We start from the raw sequence: 24,285 nt of genomic DNA on the forward strand, positions 1-24,285 counted from the left end.
TAAAACAAGTTATAATTTTTGGGAGAGGATATTTTCACTCCCCCTGCATTACGCATGCGCTCCCCGTATAATGTGATTTGACGTGAAAAGTTACATAAAAAAATTCTCAAAGTAATCTATGCCATAGGATTGAGTGCTGGCATCAAATCTGCTTTGAGAAGATCGAAGATGCCGTCTGGATTATAATTAGTAGTACACACCCATCAACAACAAATAGTCTTCTTACCAGGAGGTAGAATTGTTAGCTCAATTATCAAATAAATATTTTTGAAAGATATTAGACATGCATCTCCTACCATCATCTGATCTAAAGAATACGGGCATTCACACCAAATTGATTTTTGATTTCAGCACGAAATTGAACAAACACAATATAAAGTTCATAAAGTTCTTTCAAAAGAAACAATCAAGTCGCGCAGGAGAGGTCCTCAATAAAGGCAAAAAATAACGATACCCAATACGAATTGATCCCTAGCAAGTCCATAAATATCAGAATGTAACATAGCAAATGAACTATCACATTCTTTATCCGCATGTAGAAGACATGAAACACAATCAACAATAAAGTCAAAAAGAAAAAAGAAAAAACAGTATTCAGAATTAAACATACCCAACTTTCTATTATATCACAACTCAAGTTGCAAGCACTGAACGATTGAAGACCCCTTCCAAATCCTCAAAATAACCTCCGACCAAACAACCGAACCCCGCAACTCTCCGCTGCTATCTTTACCGACCTCAATCACTGCACAGAAAATCTCCATCAATTCACCCTCACCACCCCCCTCCTTCCAAAGTGCACACAACCTCCCCTCAACATTCACTAAAGTTGCATCGACAACACGTGGAAATTCCTCTCCAATTACCTGTAGCAATTTCCATTTATCCTCCTCATCATATCCCATTATATACCCTCCAGATTGAAAGCAATACAAAATGCCATCAATGACGGCAGCTCTCCTTCTCCACACGAAATAATAATCTTCAGGAAGAGAAACGATATTAAAAACTTGTGGAAGAGAACCCCACGACGAATTCTCCGGATTGAAAACAACCCCTCCTCCACCATCCATCGCGAAAAGCTTCCCACCCAAAACCACACTTCCGTCCATCAATCTCCATTTACGCCTGCGGAATTTAACCGTGCTAGGCAACGAGACCCAGGATCCTAGATCCGGCTCGAAAACCTCAGCCCATGGATCGACAGAGCAACCTCCAAGAACATAAATCTTCCCATTCAAAACCGCCGAGGTGGCCCAGTCCCTCCTCACCCTCATCTGAGGGCCAATTTCCCATCTATTGATACGAGCATCATAAATCCAGACCGTTGATGTAGGGATTCGGTTCACTAAACCGCCCAAAACGAAGAGGAGTGGACCTAACACGACACAAGTGAAATCAATGGCAGGGGAAGGAAGGGGAGGGAGTCGGAAGAGTTTTCTAGGGTTTAGGGAGATATGGTATACGAACAATTCGAAAGAAAGATATCGATTTCGGATGCTAATGTAGAGGAATTGCTCCGTGCATTTGAGATGGGAGCGGGTTGAAAAGAAGTGAGAGGAGCAGAGAAGAGAACGCCATGAACGGCAGACGAGAGCAAGTTTGGGGTGGAAGGATCGAGGGATTCTAGCAATGCATTGCACAGCTATGTGGTTAGGGAGATTTGGCACAAGGATCGACGAGGAAGACATGGTGGGAGGATTTTCTGGAGATTTGACCAGAAGGTCTAGGTTTAGACTTGGAACACAAGGAGGAGGATTGATTGAACCACCACTTCAGACCAAAACCGAGATTTCTGTCTTCAAAACACTTACACCTTACAAAGGGCACTGACAAACATACGCCCGTTTTTTACTATTTTTCCTTAAACTGGGTTTAAATGCCCTATCTTGCTCTTTTCATAGCGAATTTGCAGCCATATTTACACCTTTCATTCTTAGAGTAACCATATGCAAAGGGCATGTAGTCCTTATAGTCCCGTATTTCTCAAAAAATATTGTACGGACCACATAATAGGATAATCCAAACCGTCCGTGTGATGGGCCACAACATAAATAGGTTGTGCTCAAAAAATCATTTCTATAGGATCATCCCAACCTTTCGATCTATAGTGGAATTGCGTATTATGTAAACCTCTATAGATCGGAGGGCTAGGATGATCCTATGGAAATGATTTTTGGGGAACACCCTATTTCCATTGTGTTTCATCACATGGACGGTTTGGATCCTCATATGATTTGGTCCGTACAGTAATTTTTTGAAAAATAAGGGACTAAAAGGGCTTACACCATATAAAATCTCGTATTCTTCATCTCCTTGAAAAGTACTAGTGGGTTAAAACTAAGGGTATGGGCCACTTGTTCAGGAATCCAAATCTGTCTTGTCCTGAAATGAATAGAACTTTGTCCCCTTGTCCCCAAAATCTTCTCCATAACAATCCTAACCCTCTATTTATGATGGGATTGTTGAAAAATTGAAGGACAATTGCCAACATTCGAAGGAAACTCACATCAACTCAGTAGGTTAGGGTCATCCGCATCCATCTTCTTTGTCTCCATCAATCGAATCTGCAGCTAGCGATCCAATGGTCCCAGGAACTAATAAGGAGATCTGAGTCGGGATCTCCTTTAGATGCTGGGCCACGTCGTACGACTCAGTTACCTCGTTACGCCCTTACTAATAGGGCTGGCGCGGAGGTGGGATCTTTGGCATGGCAGTAGCCAGCCCTCTACGCTGCACAGGCTGATAGATTCGTCCAGAGCGAGTCACGTCGTTGACTAACGGATTTGAATGTGGCTCTGCTGCTAGCTGTGCCGCGGCAAGGGTCAATGGAGGAGATTTTTTTAGACAAGGAAATCCATAGTGGGTCTCCGTAGATGAATGGTTCGGATCATTGAACCTTTGGCATACACCTGCAGTAGTGCATGTTCAATCAAAGATTGATATATTGTTCAGAAACCTAAGCAGGGCAGAGATAAGGAGAAAATAAAGTGCAACAAATTTGCAGTCTACTAGACAAAACCATTATTTGCTAGGATTAGCCTTAACAATTGAAATTTGAATCCTTGAATGGAATAGATAACTAGACTAAGGCCACATTTGGATACCCACAAGATTTAGATTTGGATTTCTCACATTTGTAGTTGAGATTTTTGGAACTGGACCATAGCCTTAGATTTCCAAATCAGCTACAACAGTGGGGAAGTAATACCTAACATGCACAAAATCACTCCAACATCCTATGCTCGTGACAGGTTATACCAGACCCATAGGAGCCAAGAAGCTGTCATCACGAATGCCTCCTTCATACCTACAGGATAATCAGCAATTAGAAGCAATGGAAGAATGTTCATGCCAGACAGGGTAGTTACTTGATACAAATCTGGATTAAGAAAACAGTTTTAACAAACTGATATATAAGAGCACACTTGTTTATTTGCTAATCAGTTATAGAGCACAACAAAGACATGACGAACCATTTTCCAAATTTTATTTTGGATCGAGAACACTAGCAAACCAACTACCAGGCTAGTACCCTAAGTCATTCCTCATCTCGACCTTTATGCACTCGCTTATGTCAGAATTCCGTTTTCAATTGACGATCCTTTGCCTCACCTCTTTCTATAAGACTATCCAACATGGTATTGCAATTCAGAAACCATTTGAAGCTAATGGGATATTTCCATTCAAGTCCAGTGTAGACCCCTCTCTTAAAATACAACTTCAATCACATGGAATTAATAACATATGCTGCCAACCTTCATACAAACCTAAACAAATTTAAAAAGAAAAAAATCAAATCTTAGACCACTTACTCTTAACTACACCGATCTCTTTCACTCTCTACTATCCCAAAACATGATCCAACATCCAAAACTTAAGCCCAATGCTCCCAAACATAAGAACTATCGCGAAGACGAATACTGACCCTTCCATAAAACATCCGGTCACATAATCGGAAATTGTATTGCCTTTAAATATTTGTTCAAAATTTAATTACTAAAAATAAACTAGTCATCGATGAAACCCCTGGTACACCCAACCAAGCCCCAAGTCAACCCCAATCATAAAACCATATAAACAAAACTCCATTCACAATGTTACAACAGATCATCCACAGTCACAAAACTATTTCACCAACCAGTATTCTCTTTCCCAATCCATACCGACAAGTCCACCACCAACTCAAAAAATTTCTCTCTTCCATCTACTCCAATCTTCTTTAGCTCATAGGGCTTCATTTAATGACATTTCGCTAAACACTTTTGTTCCCCCATCACTTGCACCATCTGATTTGAAAATATCACAAACTTTTGCACAGATTTTCACATAAGGCCTACAATTAATAAAATTCAAGTTATCCCTTGACCATGGAATCATGCACCTACTTCCATATCATCTCCTCCGATTTTAACATCTCTACCGTCACATTTACAAACTCCTCCCTTTCATTCCAAACAAGATACTAAAAAACATCAAAATACGAAAATAAATCACTCACAGATTCCATCTCCTCATCCTAAACACTCACATTTTACACAAGCATATACTCAATCCTCACCTGCACAAACTCATAGCAAAAATTCAACACCCACGATCCATTCGACACCTCTTAAACCTACCAATCATGGCACTCACAAAATACAGCGAACACTGATAAGACTTAGCTATTATGACACTGCCATAGGTTGTCATTTTCCGCACCATCCACCTCCACCTTGTCATTGGCCAAGTCATTTACGTACATCCTCTCATATTTCATATCTATTTACATTTCCTCACTTTACTTTTCACCCATTATTAATGCATCATCCATATGCCCATTCCTCACATCCATAGTATTTCATTTTGATATGACATTTCTTCCTTTACTATTCATATTATCTATGCCAGGGGCACAATCCATGTTGGATTGTTTTGATATAATTTCAACACTTACTAGCTAGATGATTTACATTACTTACATTCTACTCAGTTTGCATTATGTTGCCCGTGATAACGGTCAGGTACGACCTTAACTACCATGCCGTCTCAATTTACAATGCCATCTTATTTAATTTTTCCTTTGAATTTCCATTTATCAAAAACCCTCTTATAAATGTAATTCACGTCAACTTCTTTTAAATCACATATTTCATTTACTTAGTCTCTATCATTATTTACTTTTCAGATACTCTCATATACATGACTCTTAATTTTTCCCCTCATTTGTAATTTGACAACCCTTTATACCTTTTGATTCTTCTTTATTACAATCTTATTTTAATTTCTCTCTTCCTTTTCTAATTCATAATTGTCTTTGAATCACACACTTTTATTTTAAATTCACATACTATAGACTACACCATTATATACTTGTTTTTTTATAACTTATATTTCCCCATGTCAGTTGGGGCAATCCCATTATCATTTTTTTCCAGTGTTTATATATGTCTCTCATTTTCTTTTACTCTTTTTATACCTATTACCATATTTTTTTCGGTGTTTATATATGTATCTCGTTTTCTTTCACTTCCTTTATAAACTTTTCTTTAATATTTACTTACATGATTTTCAATTATCATCCTTATTTCACATATGCTTTGTTCAACTTTGCGCTATTGCTTTTATTGTTTCATATTTTCACTTTACAATTCTTCTACTTTATTTTCTTTTTCGTTTTTCGGAAACAGCCTCTCTGGAAAAGAAGGGGTAAGGCTACGTACATCTAACCCTTCCCGGACCCCGCAGTGGCGAAAGCCTCGTGCACTGGGCCGCCCTTTTGTTCTTATCACTATGGCATTTACAAGGTAAGTGCAATAGATCGAGCCAACACTCTTGTTGTTCTCATCTACAACGCTTGTCAAATCAACTGAAGATTACAAAATTCACCGGATGTCAGTAAATGTTGTTGCCCATATCCTTCTCATTTCTTTTATACTCCATTCACATTGTCTATCGATGATTCATTTCACTTTCTATTGTTTTTGCGCCTTTTTTTCTTGGTTACCCTATGTTTTCACATGGGGCATCCAAGAGGGGCATCTTATATGCGTCCTTTCTTCTAACGTAATCTCATTCATAACTAGAACCCCCATTTTATTCAAGTGTTTACTTCTTGGCCATTTGTTGCATACAACAAGTGATGAAGAGGGGCAAATGTATACACCTAAGTTTTTTTTTTTAAATCATTACGTATATAAAAGATATCATATATATTTTCTTAAACAACAAATCACTTTCCCTTTTTAACCCAACAATCATTTTAAGAAGTTTCTTTTATTGCTTCTCTGAAATCCAATCAATCACCCAACTTTCTCTCTCCATCTCCCATTGTTTCACCTATTCTAGAAACCAAAAAATATAATCTTCTATCTTTTTCAACAAAGAAAGAAAAGAAAAATCTCTCTCTTCCCCAACGTCTCTTTTTCTTCTTCCTCTGTACAAAAAAAAAAGAAAACTTGTTTCTCAAGGATCATTCTCACCATCTTCCAAAAGAGACAAAAGAGCTCTCTTTTCAAAACTTTTACTCTCTCCTCCTCTCTACTTCTCTCTCTACATAAGGACAAAAGTCCTCTCTTCCCAAGAGACTTTTTCTTTCATTTATTTTCTCTACAAGGCTAGCACCACTCACCATTCACATAGCTTTTTCCCTCTTCAATTTCTACAAAAGACACTTTTCTCATATACACACTTTTATAAGAAGTTTCTTCTTTTCTCATCTCAACCCTCTAAATGGAAAGAAGAGGGCAACTTTCTCTACTTTAATCATTTTTTACAATCTCACCTATGCAACAACGTCACATCACCGGCCTCCATCCTGGTCTTCACACAGGGCCTACGTGGCCCACCCTCACCACACTTCTCCTTCTTCTTGCGATGGCCCCGCCATCAACAATCGGAACAAAGGATCACAAAAGCAGGGAAATTTGTATTCCTTTTGTTTTTGTTTTTTTTATTTTTTTATTTCACCTATAAATTGATCATATTCACACTTGGACACAAAAAGCATCTTTTACTTTTTTTCGTGTTTCTAGGATGCTAGCAAATCCGTCTTTTCTATTTATCTAGGAGTAGGTTACAATGTATATTTCTTCTTCCCTCCGCATTTTCTTCTTGTAATTTGACTGTGTACAGTGAAGGCATCAATGTGCAGAGCCGCGAATAAGGTATTCACCGGTTATATTCTTCAATGAACTTCCTTTTATCAATATTAAGTCTTCAATTACAAAGGCAATTGAACCAACAATCTTTTGATTGCGGTTCCTAAATTATTTTTATCTGAGGTACAATTTTACTAATATAAAAGGCATTCAAAAACCTTTGATAGAAGGATTTTCTATCTTATAAAAGTAGACTGTAGGATTTTTTCACCAACATGACCACGGCAAATGATTATGGCCTCAACTCTAAGATATAATTTTCATCTTTTCGCTCACTAGGAAATCCTTTTTTTCTTTTTCATCAGAACCGGTTTCCATTTTGCGAGCAGCTCTCTAAATTAATTATATGATAATGATGTATAAAAGTGAAATGATAAGGGCACTCCCTTGTTTAATAAAAGCTATAAGCAACGAATTCGAAAAGTGTTATATTAAAGATTACGTGAGGGGTGCCATTATCAAAAGATATATAATGCGAATAACAATTCCATATTGCATATCTTTGTCATTCCAGTTTAAAAATGGGAGATGATTTTTTCGCCCCCCCCCCGCCTAGGATTATGCGCCCCACTTTTAACATGAGTTGTCGGTAGACTTTCACGCTTTTTGACGTCAAATCACGTTAAAAGGGGGGCTCATAATCCTATAGGGGGGCGAAAAAATCATCACCCAAAATAATTTCTACGGAATATAAACAGAGGAAATTTCTCAATACAGAATGAAAAGACACCAATTAATGAGCTTAGAACTTACAGTATGTAATTTCTTTTTCCCGAAATGGCTCAAGAGATTACTGAGGGGGAACCCCAAGACTAAGGAGGTCGATTACAGCAAAGGAAACAATAATGTACAATGGAAATGAAGAGGCAAGGCTCAAGGGGGAAGATAATAAAAAATTTCCAGACTCGTTCGGATCATCCCATCTCTCGCCCGCCTCACCATTGGTCGCGTGATAAACATGCTGAAAACGGATGAAATGCCCCTCCACACGGTCCCGGATTTCATCAAACAACTCAGTGAATCTCCATGGGGAACCTGCTACCGGTCAACCTTCTAATGGTATTTAAGGAATCTCCCTCCACAATTAGTCTATCCAAGAGACTATTATAAGTAATACTGATACGCCGAAGAACCGCTCTTACCTCCGCCTCATTATAATCTTAGAACCCAATGGGACCCGAGAAAGCCCATCTCGTCCCTCCCTCCTCGTCTAAGCAAACCATCCACTCTTGCTGGACCAGGATTATTGAGACTGGATACATCAAAATTTAATTCTAGCCATCCGGGGCCAGGCAGAATCCATCTAGGAGGAATGAGCTCCACCCTGTCTGATATAAAGCAAATCTCCTTTTAGCACCTGTCGAGATCAATGGGAGAATAAAACTAGACGTGGAAATTTGTATTGGTTTCAGACATGTACATGACGTGTTGGATGTGGTGAACTCGGAACATGGACATGGGATAAATAGTTCATAATTTGTCTGAAAAGAAGTACTAGATAAAAAACTTCCTCCCACCGCACTAGATGCATTTTCTCTCACCCATTAAGTACTTAAGCCACATTCATTCATATATGGTAAGCTTCATTTCCATGTATATGGCTTCAACACTTTGCTAAGAACTCCTATTAGGGGACTACCTACATAATCCGCATCAGATATGTTTCCACATTCAGATGATCATTTTCTTTATACAAGATATCCTTTCTTGCTGCTCCTTGATATACTTTAGGATATGAGTTACAACTTTCATATGAGGGACTCGAGGAGCTTGCATGAATTAACTAACACCACCAACTACAAAGGATATTTCAGGCCTCGTAACGGTGAAATATGTGAGTTTATCAACAAGTCATCTGTACAATTTGCTTTATCAAAAAGTTCACCTTGATCATTTAGTTTGTTGTTGGGTTCACAGGTGAGCCAACTAGTTTGGTGCCCAATAGGCCCGTCTTAGACAAAAAACTAGGAGAAACTTCCTCCGAGGTTGATCGGGCAATCAATTATTAGAATTTTTGTTTTGGAACCATGGGTCATCCATGTTGGGACACACTAATTGACAGTCTGAATCAAATACCAAATCTACAGTGGCATCAATCAAATAAGTTATGAATCAATAAATTCCTTAATTAATCACATGGCACCAAATTTACAGCGGCGCTGATCAACGGCACAGCATTCATCATTCAACATGTCCATGTCAAGGGGGACTTGAGAACCAAACCCCTGTCCCAGTTAACAAAACAGACTTAAAAAAGTGATAAACATGAGAACTCAACATCACTAACCTAATTTTACCCATCATAAAACCAGATTTTATAATCTTTAAGTAGAATAATTAAACATACCCGACTTTCTATTATATCACAACTCGAGTTGCAAGCAGTGACATAATGAAGACCCCCTTGGAATCCTCAAAATATCCTCCGACCAAACAACTGAACCCTGCAACTCTCCGCTGCTATCTTTACCAACCTCAATCACTGCACAGAAAATCTCCATCAATTCACTCTCACCATCCCCCTCCTCCCAAAGCAGACACAACCTCCCCTCAACATTCACCAAAGTTGAATTGACACCAGATGGTAATTCCTCCCCAATTACCTGTAGTAATTTCCATTTATCCTCCTCCTCATCATACCCCATTATTTTATGCCCTCCAGATTGAAAGCAATACAAAATGCCATCAATGACGGGAGCTCTCCTTATCCACGCGAAATAAAAATCATCATGAAAATCTTCTGGGAGAGAACCCCACGACAAATTCTCCTGATCGAAAACAACCCCTCCTGCACCCACAAACGCGAAAAGCTTCCCGCCCAAAACCACACTTCTGGATATCCATCTCCAATTACTCCGGCGGAATATAACTCTCCTAGGCACCGGAGCCCAGGATCCTAGACCCGGATCGAAAACCTCAGCCCATGGATCCACAGAGCAACCTCCAAGAACATAAATCTTTCCATTCAAAACCGCCGAGGTGGCGCAGTCCCTGCTCGCCCTCATCTCAGGGCCAATTTCCCATCTATTGATACGAGCATCATAAATCCAGACCGTCGATGTAGGGATTCGCTTCACTGAACCGCCCAAAACGAAGAGGAGCGGACCTAACATGACACAAGTGAAATTAGTGGCAGGGGAAGGAAAGGGAGGGAGTCGGAAGAGTTTACTAGGGTTTTCAGAGATATGGTATACGAACCATTCAAAAGAATGGTATCGATTTCGGATGCTAATGTAGAGGAATTGCTCTGTGCATTTGAGATGTGAGCGGGTCGAAAAGAAGTGAGGAGAGGTTATGAGAGAATGCCATGATCGGCATACGAGAGCGAGTTTGGGGTGGAAGGATCGAGGGATTCTAGCAATGCATTGCACAGCTATGTCGTTAGGGAGATTTGGCACAAGGATCGACGAGGAAGACATGCTGGGAGGATTTTCTGGAGATTTTACCAAAAGGTCTAGGGTTTAGACTTGTAAGGTGGGAGCACAAGGAGGAGGATTGACCAAAACCTGGCTTCTTTCGTGGATTTTATCAGATTTCTCTCTTCAAAACACTTTATAGGGCACAGATGGATGATTCCCAAGATCAAGAAAAACAAAAAACAAAAAACGAAAAACAAAAAACAAAAAACGAAAAACAAAACAAGACTTTCAAACCTTTCGATGTGTTTTAAAAAATGATAAGAAAACGGTACAAGGAAAGTGGACTTTTTGAGGCATGGACGAAGTCTCCAAGTAAAGTGAATTATCCTCTAGGATACAACCAAGTCTCGGTGGAATCTACAAGTAGCAAATCTTGGAGAATTCCCAAGAAATTTCTCAAAGGAATCATTCGAATATATGGCAAAATGCTTTCATAAGAGAGAATGTTAAAGAGAGTAATTAAAAACAAATTCTGAGTTCGTTAATCCTTTACTATTCTCAAAGCAAAAACCAGTGAAATTTCGTCTGCGTCTTCCTTAAAAATGCCTACTGTATCCGCCAGGTGTTACTTCAACTGGCCCTTAGATTCTCTATTATTTCATAAAGATCGTTTATTCCATAAAGACCATCCCAGCTACCTGTGGTAGTTTTGTCTTTTCATCTCATTCCTTACCCCTGAAGATCCGTCCAAAAATCACCGTAGCCTCTTTGCACCTGTTGCTCTCTTGTCGTCAAGCAACACCTGCCATCGAAACGATGCTTCGTGTCGGTTGAAGTTTGTTCTTTTCCTCCACTGTCCTTCTTGGGTTCGTTTCAGGGCTCATCTGCATTTATCGGACGATGCCCACCTCTGATTTAAGCTTCCTCTCCGGTAAGCTTTTTCGTTTTTCCTTTTTGTTTATCTTCCTTTGTTTGAGATTGATGGATCTCTTGGTTTGATATCTTGTATTGATGGTTTTGTTGGGAACTTAGGATTCCAGTTTGTTAGAGAGGTATTGCCTTTTTCGTTCTGTTTTATCTCCGTTGGAGATAGCATGCAGAGAATTCGCCTTCATGCATTGTTGTCTTTTTCTGATGAATTTACATTCCTGTCGTTCCCATTGCTGAAGATCGTGATTACATTTGGAGTGAGGGTTGCTAATGTGGAATTTGAGCCCATATCAGGGGCATGGTCAGGGAGAAAGTACTCATCTATTTAAATTTCTTCTAAATCAATGTAGGTAAAGCATATTAGATTTGGATTGGGAACTGCACGTTGGCTATTTGACAGAATGCCGCAAAAAGAATTTATTTCTTGGAATGTTATGATTAGTGTATATGCAAAGTGGGGCGAGATACAGAGCGCTGGGGCTAGAGTGCTCGGAAACAGTTTGATGCAATTCCCGAGAGACATGGTCTCTTGGAATGCAGTGATTGCGATGATTTCTTGGAATGTGATAGATTATTTTTGGTGTGGTTTAGACAAAGAAAATGGATTTTATTGTATGCATTTGATGAAAGTGTGGAACTGTGGTTTGGAGAGAGTAAATTGATTTTATTGTATGCAATTGATGAAAATGTGGAATGCGGTGGTTTAGAGAGAGGAAATGGATTTTAAGCAAAGGTTGTGATGATTTCTTGGAATGTGATGATTATTCATTGCGTGGTTTAGACGAAGAAAGTGGATTTTATTGTATGCAATTAATGATAGTGTCGAACTGTGGGGCAGAATTGACTTGGATTTTGACGAAATGGATGACCAAATAGTTTTTGACAAGTCTTTCATGTTGCTTTTTTGATAAGCTATTGGTACTCTGTTGTCAAACATGTTGTCAAGCATATTCCTGATTGAAGAAGTTAGTAGATTTACATGTCTACTAATGCAGATTTTACGTTAGTTAAGCAACAAGCAATGGTTAATACCTTATGTTTCTCACTTGAGAGGTACTAATGAAGCAACTGAAGATTGTTAAAATATTTTATCTACATGGTGTTCCTCTTGCAAGTTTTCTGACTGTGTATAAACATGGTAGGCCATGTTCTAGGCTTAGGAGATATGCGTAGGCATTCATATAATATTCTAATGGATTTCGACTTCCCTTGTTGTTGTCTAAATGAATATTACATTTGCTTGCCGTGTTATTTGAGTGATTTTTCATAGTTTAGTTTAATGTTGGGTTTCATTGATGTGCGAGAATATATTTAAGGGAATCAATTATGCCTACAATACATCAGAGTCCAACTGACGACATAGGAGAAAATTGAGTCAGCATTTGACAATTTCTGTTGGATGGTGTGATCAGGGCACATTGCTCATTTGTTGTCTATGGGTGCTCATGCCATTCATGGCTGAGGGTTCTTGCTTGCCATCTTATGAAGATAGCATATACCTCCATTGACATGGGCATATCCATAGTGATGTCAAGCTAAGGTGTATGGTCTTTTATTTTCTCAGGCACTCTCTCTCTCTCTCTCTCTCTCTCTCTCTCTCTCTCTCTCTCTCTCTCTCTCGCACAATGTGGCTGATTTCTCAGAATACTTCGACATAGTCCTAATCAAATCATGACCCCAAAACAGTTAGAATTTATGTGGCTGTCTTCTGCTTTTCTTTGAATTTCTGTTGGGTCTATTTTTTTTAGCGGTAGACTTGTGGTAGTAGTCAACTCAGTAGTATGGTCATAACTTTTTGGAGAATGAGTTCACAATTTAACACTTTTTGCTTATAATTTCCAGATTTTTCTGATTTTTATCAGCTATGTCTTTTTTTTTTGCACGAGTTCTTTCTTCCTCTCCTTCTTAGGGCTTTTAAGCTATTGTTCTTTCACTCTTGCATTACATGGGGTTTCTTACAAAAAGGACATGATGCCTCTTTTGTAATATTTATGTTTTCTTACTTCATGGGACATCTTGTCTCCTCATATGCTATAAGAATTATTTGTATTTGTTTCTCACATTATATTTCTTTGGTATTCACCTTCAAGATGTTCGACTATGAGGATTTTATATTTTTTTGAATGGCAATGATTAATTAAGAAATGGGGTAAAGCCCGGTGGCCGAGGTGCTCAAATACATGAGGATTTTTTAGTAGTAAAAAATGAGGTAACATGATCCAAGTAGGGTTCCTGGAAACCAACAACAAAGACCGGTTAATCCACCAAAGAGATCACAACCTCCATCAAATTACCAGTCTTTGTCTGCTCAAGTCAGTTGTAAGATTTATTTTCTTTGTTTCTAATGTCCTCAACAACAACTTCTTAAAAATTATCTATCCTATGTATCTTCTCTTCTCATGGTATATCTTCTCTTCTCATTTACTGAGGTTTTGAGGTCAGCTTTTGTTGCAGGAGAAACAAGAGATTTCCATGGAGATTGGCAATTGCATTTACAAAAAGGACATGATGCCCCTTTTGTAAAACGTATGTTTACCTGTCTTACTTCATGGGACATCTTGCCCCCTCATATAAGGGTGGCCCAATGCACGAGGCTCCCGCCATTGCGGGGTCTGGAGAGGGCTATAAATTTTTTTTTATTCTGTTGAATTATGTTTTTTTATTTCTCACATTATGTTTCTTTGGTATTCACCTTCTAGATCTTCGGCTGTGAGGGTTTTGTATTTTTTTTTTTTTTGAATGACAGTGATTAATTAAGAAATGGGGCAAAGCCCGGGGACCGTGGTGCTCAAATACATGAGGATATTATTGTTCTTGTAGAAAATGAGGTAACATGATTCTACGGTAGAGTTGGATATGCTGAATATTTTTTCTATTGCTTTCTATATTATTGTTGTTATAATTATTATTTTTCAGTTAGGACTGTTAATCTTCTTTCAATTATACATTCCATTTTTATGCAAAAACTTGTTCGTGTAACTAATCTTCATTAATTTATTTAAGCTAAATCTTATTCGCGTAACTAATCCTCGTAACTTATTTAAGCTACTGATACCACACGACCATGTGTTGATAATTGGCAGATCACATTTTACACTCTTTTAACCATCTTTCAAAAGCTATAACAATATAAAAAAAGCTATCACCAGCCAATTAGATGAGTGTAAACAAAGACATTCATCCCATTATCAAAACACGGTCGTGTGCTTTTTCATTTTTTAGCCAACATGTGTATTTTTCTTATATGGATTAATGCACAGTGTATCACATGGTTTATTCTCGAACACTTTTTCACTGAGATTTTATTTTGTTCTCTGAAAATTGTGATATAATCACAGATTTATAAAGTCCGGAAGTAACAAGTTATATTTTTTTTATATTTTTTGAACATTCTAATATTCATTTCTTTGGCGTAATTCAGTTCCCTTTGTAATTTATATTTGTTAACTTACCAACTTCTCCAAAAGCTTAAGCTACTGGAGAAAGCCGTTATTTATCTTTTATTTATCTTTTGTACCAGGAGAAAAATTTGCGATTGATTGATTGCTAAGTCAGATTTTGCTTACAGTCATCTAAAACAATCAGGTTCACACGCCGTCAAAAGATACTGCTAGGTGATGGATGCGGTCATCTTAACAATTAACAATTTCAAGTTGGCGTACCTTTGTTTTTGGCAACATGACACTGATTTGCTAAATGCTGCTGAGATTACCTCCTTATGTTTTTATGCAATTCTCTTATTGTGTCTTATTTCTGGGAATATTCTTTTTATCATGTCCTATTTCTCAGAATTTTCTTTTTCTCGTGCCTGGTGTTTTGAAATAAATAGTTATTGGATATCATCCCTAAAGTCTACGTTTTTTTAATAGTTCCTTCTCCATGTGAATGTGCGCCCATGTAAGTGTTGCTTGTACCTTTTTCAGAAAATCTTAAGTAGATGGAAATGAAATAATTCATTTTATGCATCAAAACATGTGGAAAATAATCAACAAAAATTTATTTGCCATTAAAAAAATAATCAACAAAATATTTCTAAGATATTCTTTTTGCACAAAAAGTACTCTCAATTTGCTCCTATTTTGAGTTGTATATCTCTAGAATTTCCATTATATTCATTTTGGTGGGTACTGTCTTTTTTATGCGTGTGCTTTTTTTAACCAAACTGATCATAAAGAAACTTTTATCTTTTTACCTTTTCTTTCCACGCAAAATTGTACGTAAAACAAATTTTATGCCCATTTTTAAGGTTTGTAAAACAACTTTTATGCTCATTTTATTTTTACGCCCATTTTAGGGAGCTTGGCTATTAGTCATTGCTCTTCTACCACTTCATCAATCAATTGATATGCAACTACGCATTTGTGGTACTCATGCTCGGAGCATCTTCATCTTAGGCTTCTTTTTGTCTTGCTTTTCAGAAGTTTCCAAGTGGGCTCCATAGCAATTGTTATGTTAGCATAGTATGAATTACAATTCATATGCAGTATTATCTTGTTTGCTAAGACTCTTAGTCGCACGTGCAAATGCACGTGCCTTTTTTACTAGTTTATAGAAGTGAAAAAATCTATCTGGAACGGATACATCCTTTTATAATGGTTACACCCTTTCAAGGACAAACACACAGGATGAACACATCCTTTCAAGAATTGACGCACCCACCCTTTCAAGGATGGACACCATTTCAAACTGATGTCGTTCCAAATTAATGCCTCCTTTGAAAATATGCCTTTTCAAACAAACATTTTCAAAAATTCCAACAATCCCCCACTTTTGTTTGAAAACAATTTATTTAAAATTACTTGTCAAACATTTGCCATAATTCATAGTCTTGTATGCTTAAAGATGGTATCTTACGATTTAAAACCACCTCTTAGTTTAAATATCTCAAAGTTGTATCAAAATGAATGGTGTCCACAGATTAAACCAACATTTTAAGTAATACAACCGGAAATACTAAACACATACAATTCCCTTATTCCTAATAAGAAAATCATTTACACTTTGCACTATTATGGCCATGTGCTATATCCTTATTCATGAACCTCTCGAGAATAAACCATAATTCTCTAAAGAAGCGGCACCACTTCCTTGTTCATATAGGTGAAGTTTTCTTGTGTCTCCATTACTATAACACATTTAAAACTTCATCAAGAAATTAATTCAACCTCAAATTCGTAACAGAAAGTATTGTCCCAAGTTAGTTAGGGCTAATAGATGGACAATACCTATCAGTCACTCACAGTAACTTGTTTTTACCCATTAAAACCTAAGAACTAGAAGTTTTCTAGAACTAGGTTGGGTTGCCATTACTGCTGACTATAAATGGTTTTAAGCCCCATATCAATAGTAGTACTCTTTACTAAGCCTTAGTAAATGGATCAGCCAAGTTTTTACTTGTCTTTACATAGACAATTGTAATGACACCATCTTGTATCAATTGTCTCACAAACTCTTGTCGAAGACTTATATGTCTAGACTTACCATTATAAGCATTATTATAAGCCCTTGATAAAGTAGCTTGACTATCACAATAAATTCTAACAGGAGGCATAGGATTAGACCACAATTTAATGTCTAGCAATAAATTTCTAATCCATTCAGCTTCCTTTCCAATTGCCGCTAAGGCAATAAATTTGGATTCCATCGTTGAGTGTGAGATACAAGTTTGTTTCTTGCTTGCCCAAGAAACGGCACCACCACCAAGGGTGAAAATCCATCCAGAAGTGGATTTATTGTCTCCCACATTTGTAATCCAACTCGCATCAGTATAGCCTTCTAGTACAGCAAGGAAATTATTATAATAAAGTCCAAATCCAATAGTCTTCTTTAGATGTCCCAAAACCCTACCAATGGCCTGCCAATGTGATGCACTAGGGTTACTAGTGTACCTACTAAGTTTACACACCGAAAAGAAATATATGGCCTCGTGCAGTGCATAGCATACATTAAACTACCAATAACACTTGCATATTCAATTTGTGCAACAACCCTACTAGTATTATTTTCTAACTTAATACTCGCATCAAAAGGAGTATTAAATTCCTTCAACCCAAGGTGTTTAAACTTTGTCAACACTTTCTCTATATAGTGTGATTGGAGTAAAACATAACCCCCACTATGTTTCTTCATTTTAATACCTAAGATAGTATCTACTTCTCCCATGTCTTTCATTTTAAAAACTGAAGATAAATATTTCTTAGTATCATTTATAGCATGCATATTAGTACCAATAATCAACATGTCATCTACATATAAACAAACTATAACACCATAGTCTTTAGTAAATTTAGAATAAATGCATCTATCACCAGAATTATGAATAAAACCAAACTTTAATATAGCACTATCAAACTTTTCATGCCATTGTTTAGGTGCCTGTTTTAATCCATAAAGCGATTTAATCAATTTACAAACTTTATGTTCATTACTAGGTAGGATAAACTCTTCAGGTTGGTCCATATAAACTTCCTCATTTAAATCTCCATTTAAAAATGCCGTTTTGACATCCATTTGATGAATGTAAAGATTATATAAGGATGCCAAAGCTATAAGAATTCTAACAGAAGTGATACGTGCCACAAGAGCATATGTGTCAAAATAGTCAATACCCTCTTTTTGTCTAAACCCTTTAGCCACTAATCTAGCTTTAAATGCTAGAATAGTACCGTCAGTATTGTATTTCCTTCGAAATACCCACTTACATCCAATAGGTTTAGAACCTTTAGGTAAATCTACTAATACCCAAGTGTTGTTGCCGATAATGGAATCCATTTCATTATCAATTGCTTCCTTCCAAAAAGAAGAATCTCTTGAAGCCATAGCCTCTTTAAAAGTCTTAGGATCTCCTTCTAGGTTAAACACATAAGGTATTTTATTAATAACATTATTACTATTATCACCTTCTACTAGAAAAATTATAGAATCTAGAGAAATAAAATCTGAACCCAAATGTTTCTCTTTCCTAGGTCTAGTGCTCCTCTTAGGTTCACTAACTTATTTAGGAACAAAAGATTCACTATTTTCATATTCCATAAGTTCACTAGGTTGATCCTTATTAATATTTCCTTCTTGTAATTGTATAGAATCTGTAGAATATTTATTTTCAAAAAAATTTACATCATGTGACTCTACTATTACATTAGATTCTAAGTCAAGAAGTCTATATGCTTTGCTATTTTCAGCATAACCAACCAAAATGCTCCTAATAACTCTAGGTCCAAGTTTAGATCTTTTAGGATCAGGGACCCTATAGTAAGCTAAACACCCCCACACTTTAAAATATGTGAGGTTTGGCTTTCTACCCTTCCACATTTCATAAGGACTAATTCCAGTTTTCTTTTGTGGAATTCTATTATTAATGTGACAAGCAGTAAAAAGGGCTTCACCCCATAAATTTAAAGGTAGTTTAGGAGTATTTATCATGCAATTAATCATGTCAACTAAAGTTCGATTCTTACGTTCCGCCAATCCATTTTGTTGTGGTGTATAAGGTGCGGTACATTGATGAATTATGCCAACTTCTTCACAAAATTGACTAAATTCATTAGAAAAATATTCTCCACCTCTATCGGAACGTAATATTTTTATCTTTTTATCTTTTTGATTTTCTACTTCTGTTTTAAATTTAAACATACTAAATGCCTCATCTTTATTTCTAAGTAAATAAACATAAGTATATCTACTAGCATCATCAATAAATGTGATAAAATAACATTTTCCTCCTCTAGTTAAAATTCCATTCAATTCCATATATCAGAATGGATTAAATTTAAGATTTCGGAATCCCTATCCACACTGGGAAATGGTTTTCTTACTATCTTAGATTTAACACATATTTCACATTTTTTTAGATCATCATTATTAATATTAATTATTCCTAGTTTATGCATATTTTTAAAATATCTATGATTAACATGGGCTAAACGGCTATGCCATAAAGAAGAGGACTCAAGAATATAAGCAGAAGATGATGTATTATTACTAATACTTAACTTATACATCCCATTACAAGAATATCCCTTTCCGACAAAATTGCCTTTTCTAGTAATAATGGCATTGCCGGATTCTATAGTAACCCGAAACCCTTTTTTATCCAAAAGGTCTACAGAAATTAAATTCTTTCAAATTTCGGGTACATAAAATACATTAAGAAGAGTGAGGCGCTTTCCCGAAGTAAAGTCAATCTCGATTGTTCCTTTTCCAGAAACTTTGGCACGAGCATTGTTGCCCATTTGCACCTCTTGTCCATCATTATTCACCTTGAATGTTTTAAACATTCCTTTGTCTTTGCAGACATGTACGGTAGCACCCGAATCTAACCACCAACCGGACAGTTCGGTTGTCATGTTGATTTTCGAGATCATTGCCACAAGATTTTCTTCTACCATATTTGTGGTATCATTTGCAGATTTTCGAAATCTACACTCTTTAGCATAATGCTCAAATTTTCCACAAACATGGCAAGCTCCCTTCTTCTTTGGATATTTCTTGTAATTATTCTGCTTCTTAAACTTTTGTCCATCATTCTTTACTTGCAAAGCCTTATTTTTAGAATGTGATCCACTCGCCTCTAAATTAAGTACTTTAGATTCACTTTGAACTGGAAAATGGTCACGTAAACGTGACTCTTCTTCTATACGAAGATGTTTTTGAATTTGTTCCAAAGTAAAGTCCTCGGACTTATGTAACAATTTCTTCCCATAGTCTTTCCAAGACGGCGGAAGTTTAGCAATAATAGCACCAACTTGGAAAGGTTCAGGTAGAATTATTTTTAGTGGGTGAATCTTGTTGACAATAACTTGTAATTCATGAATTTGTTCTAAAACTGGTTTATTGTCAACCATTCTAAAATCAAAGTACTTAGCAATTAAATATTTATTCGTACCTTCTTCTTCTACTTTGTACTTGAATTCTAGTGCATTCCATATGTTACTTGTAGATTTGATACCGGTGAAGAGATCGTACAAACGGTATGAAAGTGTGTTCAAAATGTGTCCTCGACATAGCAATTCATCATCCTCACATTTTTTTTCTTGCTTGCTTGAGTTGTTCAATTTGATCCTCTTGGGGCAATTCTCCTTCTTCGGTGGGGTTGTGGGTTATTGGGAATTGGCTCCAAACTAGGATCAAGAATATATGAGATTTTCAGCGCCGTAAGTAGGAACATCATCTTGTCTTGCCATCGCTTGAAATTGTTTCCATCGAATCTGTCTAGTTTGACAAAGTCTTGGTTCATTACTTTCAATGATTCCATATCCATCTAAATTTAAAGCCTTAAGATTGTTTTATAAAATGATAAGAAAACGGTATAAGGAAAGTGGACTTTGAGGCGTGCACGAAACACTTTCGTTAAGGCTTTATTCGCTCTCACTTGTTTTCACAAATTTGCTACGAGATTATGCGAATATCCTCTAGGATACAACCAAGTCTCGGTGGAATCTACAAGTAGCAATTCTTGGAGAATTCCCAAATAAATTTCTCACAGGAATAATTCGAATATATGGCAAAATGCTTTCATAAGAGAGAGAATGTTAAAGAGAGCAATTAAAAACAAATTCTGAGTTCGTTAATTTATAGAAGTGAAAAAATCTATCTGGAACGGATACATCCTTTAAAGAGTGAATACATCATTTTATAATGGTTACACCCTTTCAAGAATAGTTATACCCTTTCAAGGATAAACACACCGGATGAACACATCCTTTCAAGAATTGACACACCCACCCTTTCAAGGATGGACACCATTTCAAACTGATGCCGTTCTAAATTAATGCCTCCTTTGAAAATATGCCTTTTCAAACAAACCTTTTCAAAAATTCCAACACGATATATTGTCGATTTCTTTCTTCCACGGCTACAAAATGCTTCATATCTCTCCTGCTATTTTGGGTTACTTCTCAAGAAAAGCTTGATTTTGCCCTGAACTAAAAATCTGTTTTTCCTCATGTTTTAATGTTAGAATATGTGAGATCCAACGGTTGGATTGGATTAAGATCTCACCGTTGGATCATCTTGGAGATAGATTGTACAAGTAGGTTAAGAGAGGTAACCTAGCTAGATTAGGTAGGTAGATTGAATTAGTAATTAGGTTGGATTAGAATATTCTCTACATATCTCTTTCCAGAGTTATCTTGATTTATTTCTATGTTTATCATGTAAGTGCTCTATAAAAGCACCGGTTGATTCTCTTGTATTCATTAAGAAATTAGTAAAATCTTAGAATTTATCATTTAGTTCCTGTAAGTGGTGAGAGTGGGTAGGGTTTGTAGGGTTTTGTGGGAGCTCTCTCTCAGGCAGTGTGGCAACCATAAATTTTTCTCATGCTAAATTAAATTAGTATCTCGAAGTGGTGAGAGAGGGTTACAGGCATAGGGTTTTGTGTATTTTGGAGTTTTAGGCATTTGGCATCCGTTCCTTACTCATTAAATCATTTTTAAGCTAATATTGTAGGGGGAAAATTCATTTTAGCCAAATGTGCCCTTATGGCAACCGGTCTGTTGTTTTGTTACAATCAACCCTTCATAGTGAGGCATGAATATGATTTCTATAGTATGCATCTCACGTCTTATGTTATTTTCCCAACGTATATACATCGGGGCGTATTTTTTTGGAAGAGAATGTACGGCTGCATATTTTCTTCGAATTTATTTGATTTTTCTGTAGTATGCATCCAATTTTTCCTTTTATTTCTTGAGCAATGATAGATACAAGGGAGCCTTGCATAAAGAGCCGCAAAAGGGCTCTTCATTGGATCCACGTCATTTTCAATTACAATTTAAAATTGGTTGAAAAAGTAAAATCAGTTCCATTTGTTGACATGGATCCAATCAAGAGCCCTTTTTTTGCTCTTTATGCAGGGGCTCCCTTGTATCTATCATTGCTCTTATTTCTTTGATCATGTAGCAGGTTACTAAAAAACTGATGGTTAGCTTCTATGAGAATTCACAACTGCATATTTCGAAGGCACTTGTGTGGGACCACATGTGCCACGTGTTTGCCAAGTGGGCCACACGTGCGGGGGGGTGTTAAAGTATAAAAGATAAATAACGCCTTTCTGCAATAGCTTCAGCTTTTGGAGAAGTTGGTAAATTAACCAGTCATATGAAATATCTTAACAACATAGACTAAATAGCAGCCATACATATATTGATATTATGCTGTAAGTGCTACCAAGACACGAACACAAGTGTCACGTGTTGACTCAGACACGGAGTGCCGAACACGGTTTGGCCTCACAAAACTAATGTTTATTTGCAGAAAAAAGTATTATTAGGATTATTTGAAATTTCCAATGAAATTTTGTTTCCATTTCGACATTGGTGTATACGCTACCTAATCTCAACTAATTACCTTGTGGTTGGAATTGCTATTCTGTTTACGGAGGGAATTGGAATATGATATCGATACCGATTCCTGATTTCGACACAATAAACATGAATGAGGTTTCCACGAAAAATGTAACCGGGTTTCCTTTCCTTTATGTGTTGGAAATATAGTTAACAGAAGAGTTAGAAAGCAAGAGCTGTCAAATGGACGGTTCAAATCGGTCAAAGGGGGACACCTACTAATGCTTCATTAGTGGTGACACCCGGCCAAAGAATTCCTGATTTCAATTTATGGTATGTTTAAATGCATTCTTTCTCCATTTAAATAAGGGTTGATTTAGAAAATGACTACCATTTGTACTAGGGGTGCAACTCGGGTCAGGTTCAACCCGAAGAAAAAAAAAAAAAAAACTCGGGTCGGGTATGGTTTTGGCTCGGGCTCGGGTTGAATTTTCCCGACCCGGGTTGGAAATCAGGTTGGGTCGGGTTCAGGTTGAGTTCCCCCAACCCAGGTTGGAAATCAGGTCAGGTCGGGTTGAGGGTTTGGCAACCCGACCCGAGTGGGACCCGACATTTTTAATCATTTTTTTTTTGTAAGCTTTAAAACTCGGGTTGAACTCGGGTCGGGTCTGGTTCGAGCTGGAAAAGAGGCTCCCTCGGGTCGGGTTAGGTCGGGTCAGGTTGGAACTCATCTAGCTGGAAGTCTGGTCGGGTTGGAGAAAGGGGTTCCTCGGGTCGGGTTGACCCGAGTTCCACCCCTAATTTGTACCATTTGTGTAAGAATAACGAAATTTGTTATGATCAAAGTAAATCTAATCAGACTGATCTTTTTGATCTGTTAAGAATTTAACATAACCACACAGATTTACCATAATACAACTTAGATTAAGAACTTACCCCAACATCTTTCAATCTATGGAGGGATCTTCTACTCTCTCTCCCGATGATCGGGTCAGATGATCTATCAAATGACAATGGGACCATCCTCCTACAGAAGTTTACAGGTTAGAATCCAACCCCACAGTACAGATTCAATTAAGAACTTATCTTTATGTGGTTAAACTAGGCTGCACTAAAGCATCCATATACATTAAAACTCTTGAGATGTGCAGATTACCCAATTGCCATATAATAGTCACTCAAATCAATTGTAATTCCAACAATCTTCACATCTAACTCTTTTCTTAAATCCATGTCACAGATCTTAATGATCTATGATTTCCCACTTAGGTCTTACATTCTCCCACTTGGGCTAGTATTCATCATAAGATTAACTTTAGTATGTATCTAGATTGGAATATTTTACTGTAAAAAAAGATAAACCTAAATAATACTTTAAAATCATGACCTTATCTAATGAGATCCCAATAACGAATCATAGAGACCGACACTTGTATCAAATGACGTATGACCTTTTATTATTACAATTATCAGTAATCTCATCAATGTGCATAGCCTCGAAGAAGGTACTAATTGGTCATGTTCTTCAATGAATTTCCTCTATCATTACACTAAATGAATTGTTAAGTC

At 37.0% G+C, this 24,285-nt stretch overlaps 3 protein-coding genes and 1 long non-coding RNA gene across 9 annotated transcripts; 1 reads left to right on the top strand and 3 right to left on the bottom strand.

Moving 5' to 3' along the window:
• Window positions 1-620: 620 nt before the first annotated feature.
• Window positions 621-2,529, bottom strand: LOC143875477 (F-box/kelch-repeat protein SKIP6-like). The gene is made up of 2 exons (XM_077377039.1): window positions 867-2,529; window positions 621-745 (listed from the first exon to the last, which is right to left on the bottom strand). Exons 1-2 carry the CDS (start codon window positions 1,689-1,691, stop codon window positions 743-745), a joined length of 828 nt encoding a protein of 275 aa, XP_077233154.1. The 5' UTR covers window positions 1,692-2,529; the 3' UTR covers window positions 621-742.
• Window positions 2,530-2,894: 365 nt separating this feature from the next.
• On the bottom strand, window positions 2,895-11,015 carry LOC143875474 (F-box/kelch-repeat protein SKIP6-like). 2 transcript variants are annotated; one of them, XR_013250122.1, is made up of 3 exons: window positions 9,490-11,015; window positions 3,136-3,310; window positions 2,895-2,912 (listed from the first exon to the last, which is right to left on the bottom strand). XR_013250122.1 is itself a non-coding variant. In XM_077377038.1 (2 exons), exon 1 carries the CDS (start codon window positions 10,559-10,561, stop codon window positions 9,506-9,508), a length of 1,056 nt encoding a protein of 351 aa, XP_077233153.1. In that variant the 5' UTR covers window positions 10,562-11,015; the 3' UTR covers window positions 3,038-3,310; window positions 9,490-9,505. The 2 variants fall into 2 exon arrangements, 1 of the variants encoding a protein (XP_077233153.1); XM_077377038.1 differs by lacking the exon at window positions 2,895-2,912 and having other exon boundaries at window positions 3,038-3,310.
• Window positions 11,016-11,077: 62 nt separating this feature from the next.
• Window positions 11,078-15,281, top strand: LOC143875478 (uncharacterized). 5 transcript variants are annotated; one of them, XR_013250128.1, is made up of 5 exons: window positions 11,439-12,349; window positions 12,485-13,750; window positions 13,874-13,957; window positions 14,178-14,259; window positions 14,952-15,281. It is a non-coding gene; the product is annotated as an uncharacterized LOC143875478 (long non-coding RNA). The 5 variants fall into 5 exon arrangements; XR_013250126.1 differs by having other exon boundaries at window positions 13,886-13,957; XR_013250127.1 differs by lacking the exon at window positions 11,439-12,349 and adding an exon at window positions 11,078-11,432 and having other exon boundaries at window positions 13,522-13,957.
• Window positions 15,282-19,551: 4,270 nt separating this feature from the next.
• LOC143875649 (uncharacterized) lies at window positions 19,552-20,274 on the bottom strand. Its single transcript, XM_077377257.1, has one exon. The coding sequence runs from the start codon at window positions 20,272-20,274 to the stop codon at window positions 19,552-19,554; it is 723 nt and encodes a 240-aa protein (XP_077233372.1).
• Window positions 20,275-24,285: the final 4,011 nt, after the last annotated feature.

The sequence above is a fragment of the Tasmannia lanceolata genome, unplaced genomic scaffold (assembly GCF_043159265.1).
Source record: "Tasmannia lanceolata isolate RefF3 unplaced genomic scaffold, GAP_Taslan_0.1 ptg000004l, whole genome shotgun sequence".
Classification (NCBI taxonomy): Eukaryota; Viridiplantae; Streptophyta; class Magnoliopsida; order Canellales; family Winteraceae; genus Tasmannia; species Tasmannia lanceolata.

Excerpts from the sequence above, each read along its gene's own strand:
- LOC143875477 (XM_077377039.1), bottom strand. The coding sequence starts at position 1,691 with ATGTCTTCCTCGTCGATCCTTGTGCCAAATCTCCCTAACCACATAGCT.
- LOC143875474 (XM_077377038.1), bottom strand. The coding sequence starts at position 10,561 with ATGTCTTCCTCGTCGATCCTTGTGCCAAATCTCCCTAACGACATAGCT.
- LOC143875649 (XM_077377257.1), bottom strand. The coding sequence starts at position 20,274 with ATGGTTGACAATAAACCAGTTTTAGAACAAATTCATGAATTACAAGTT.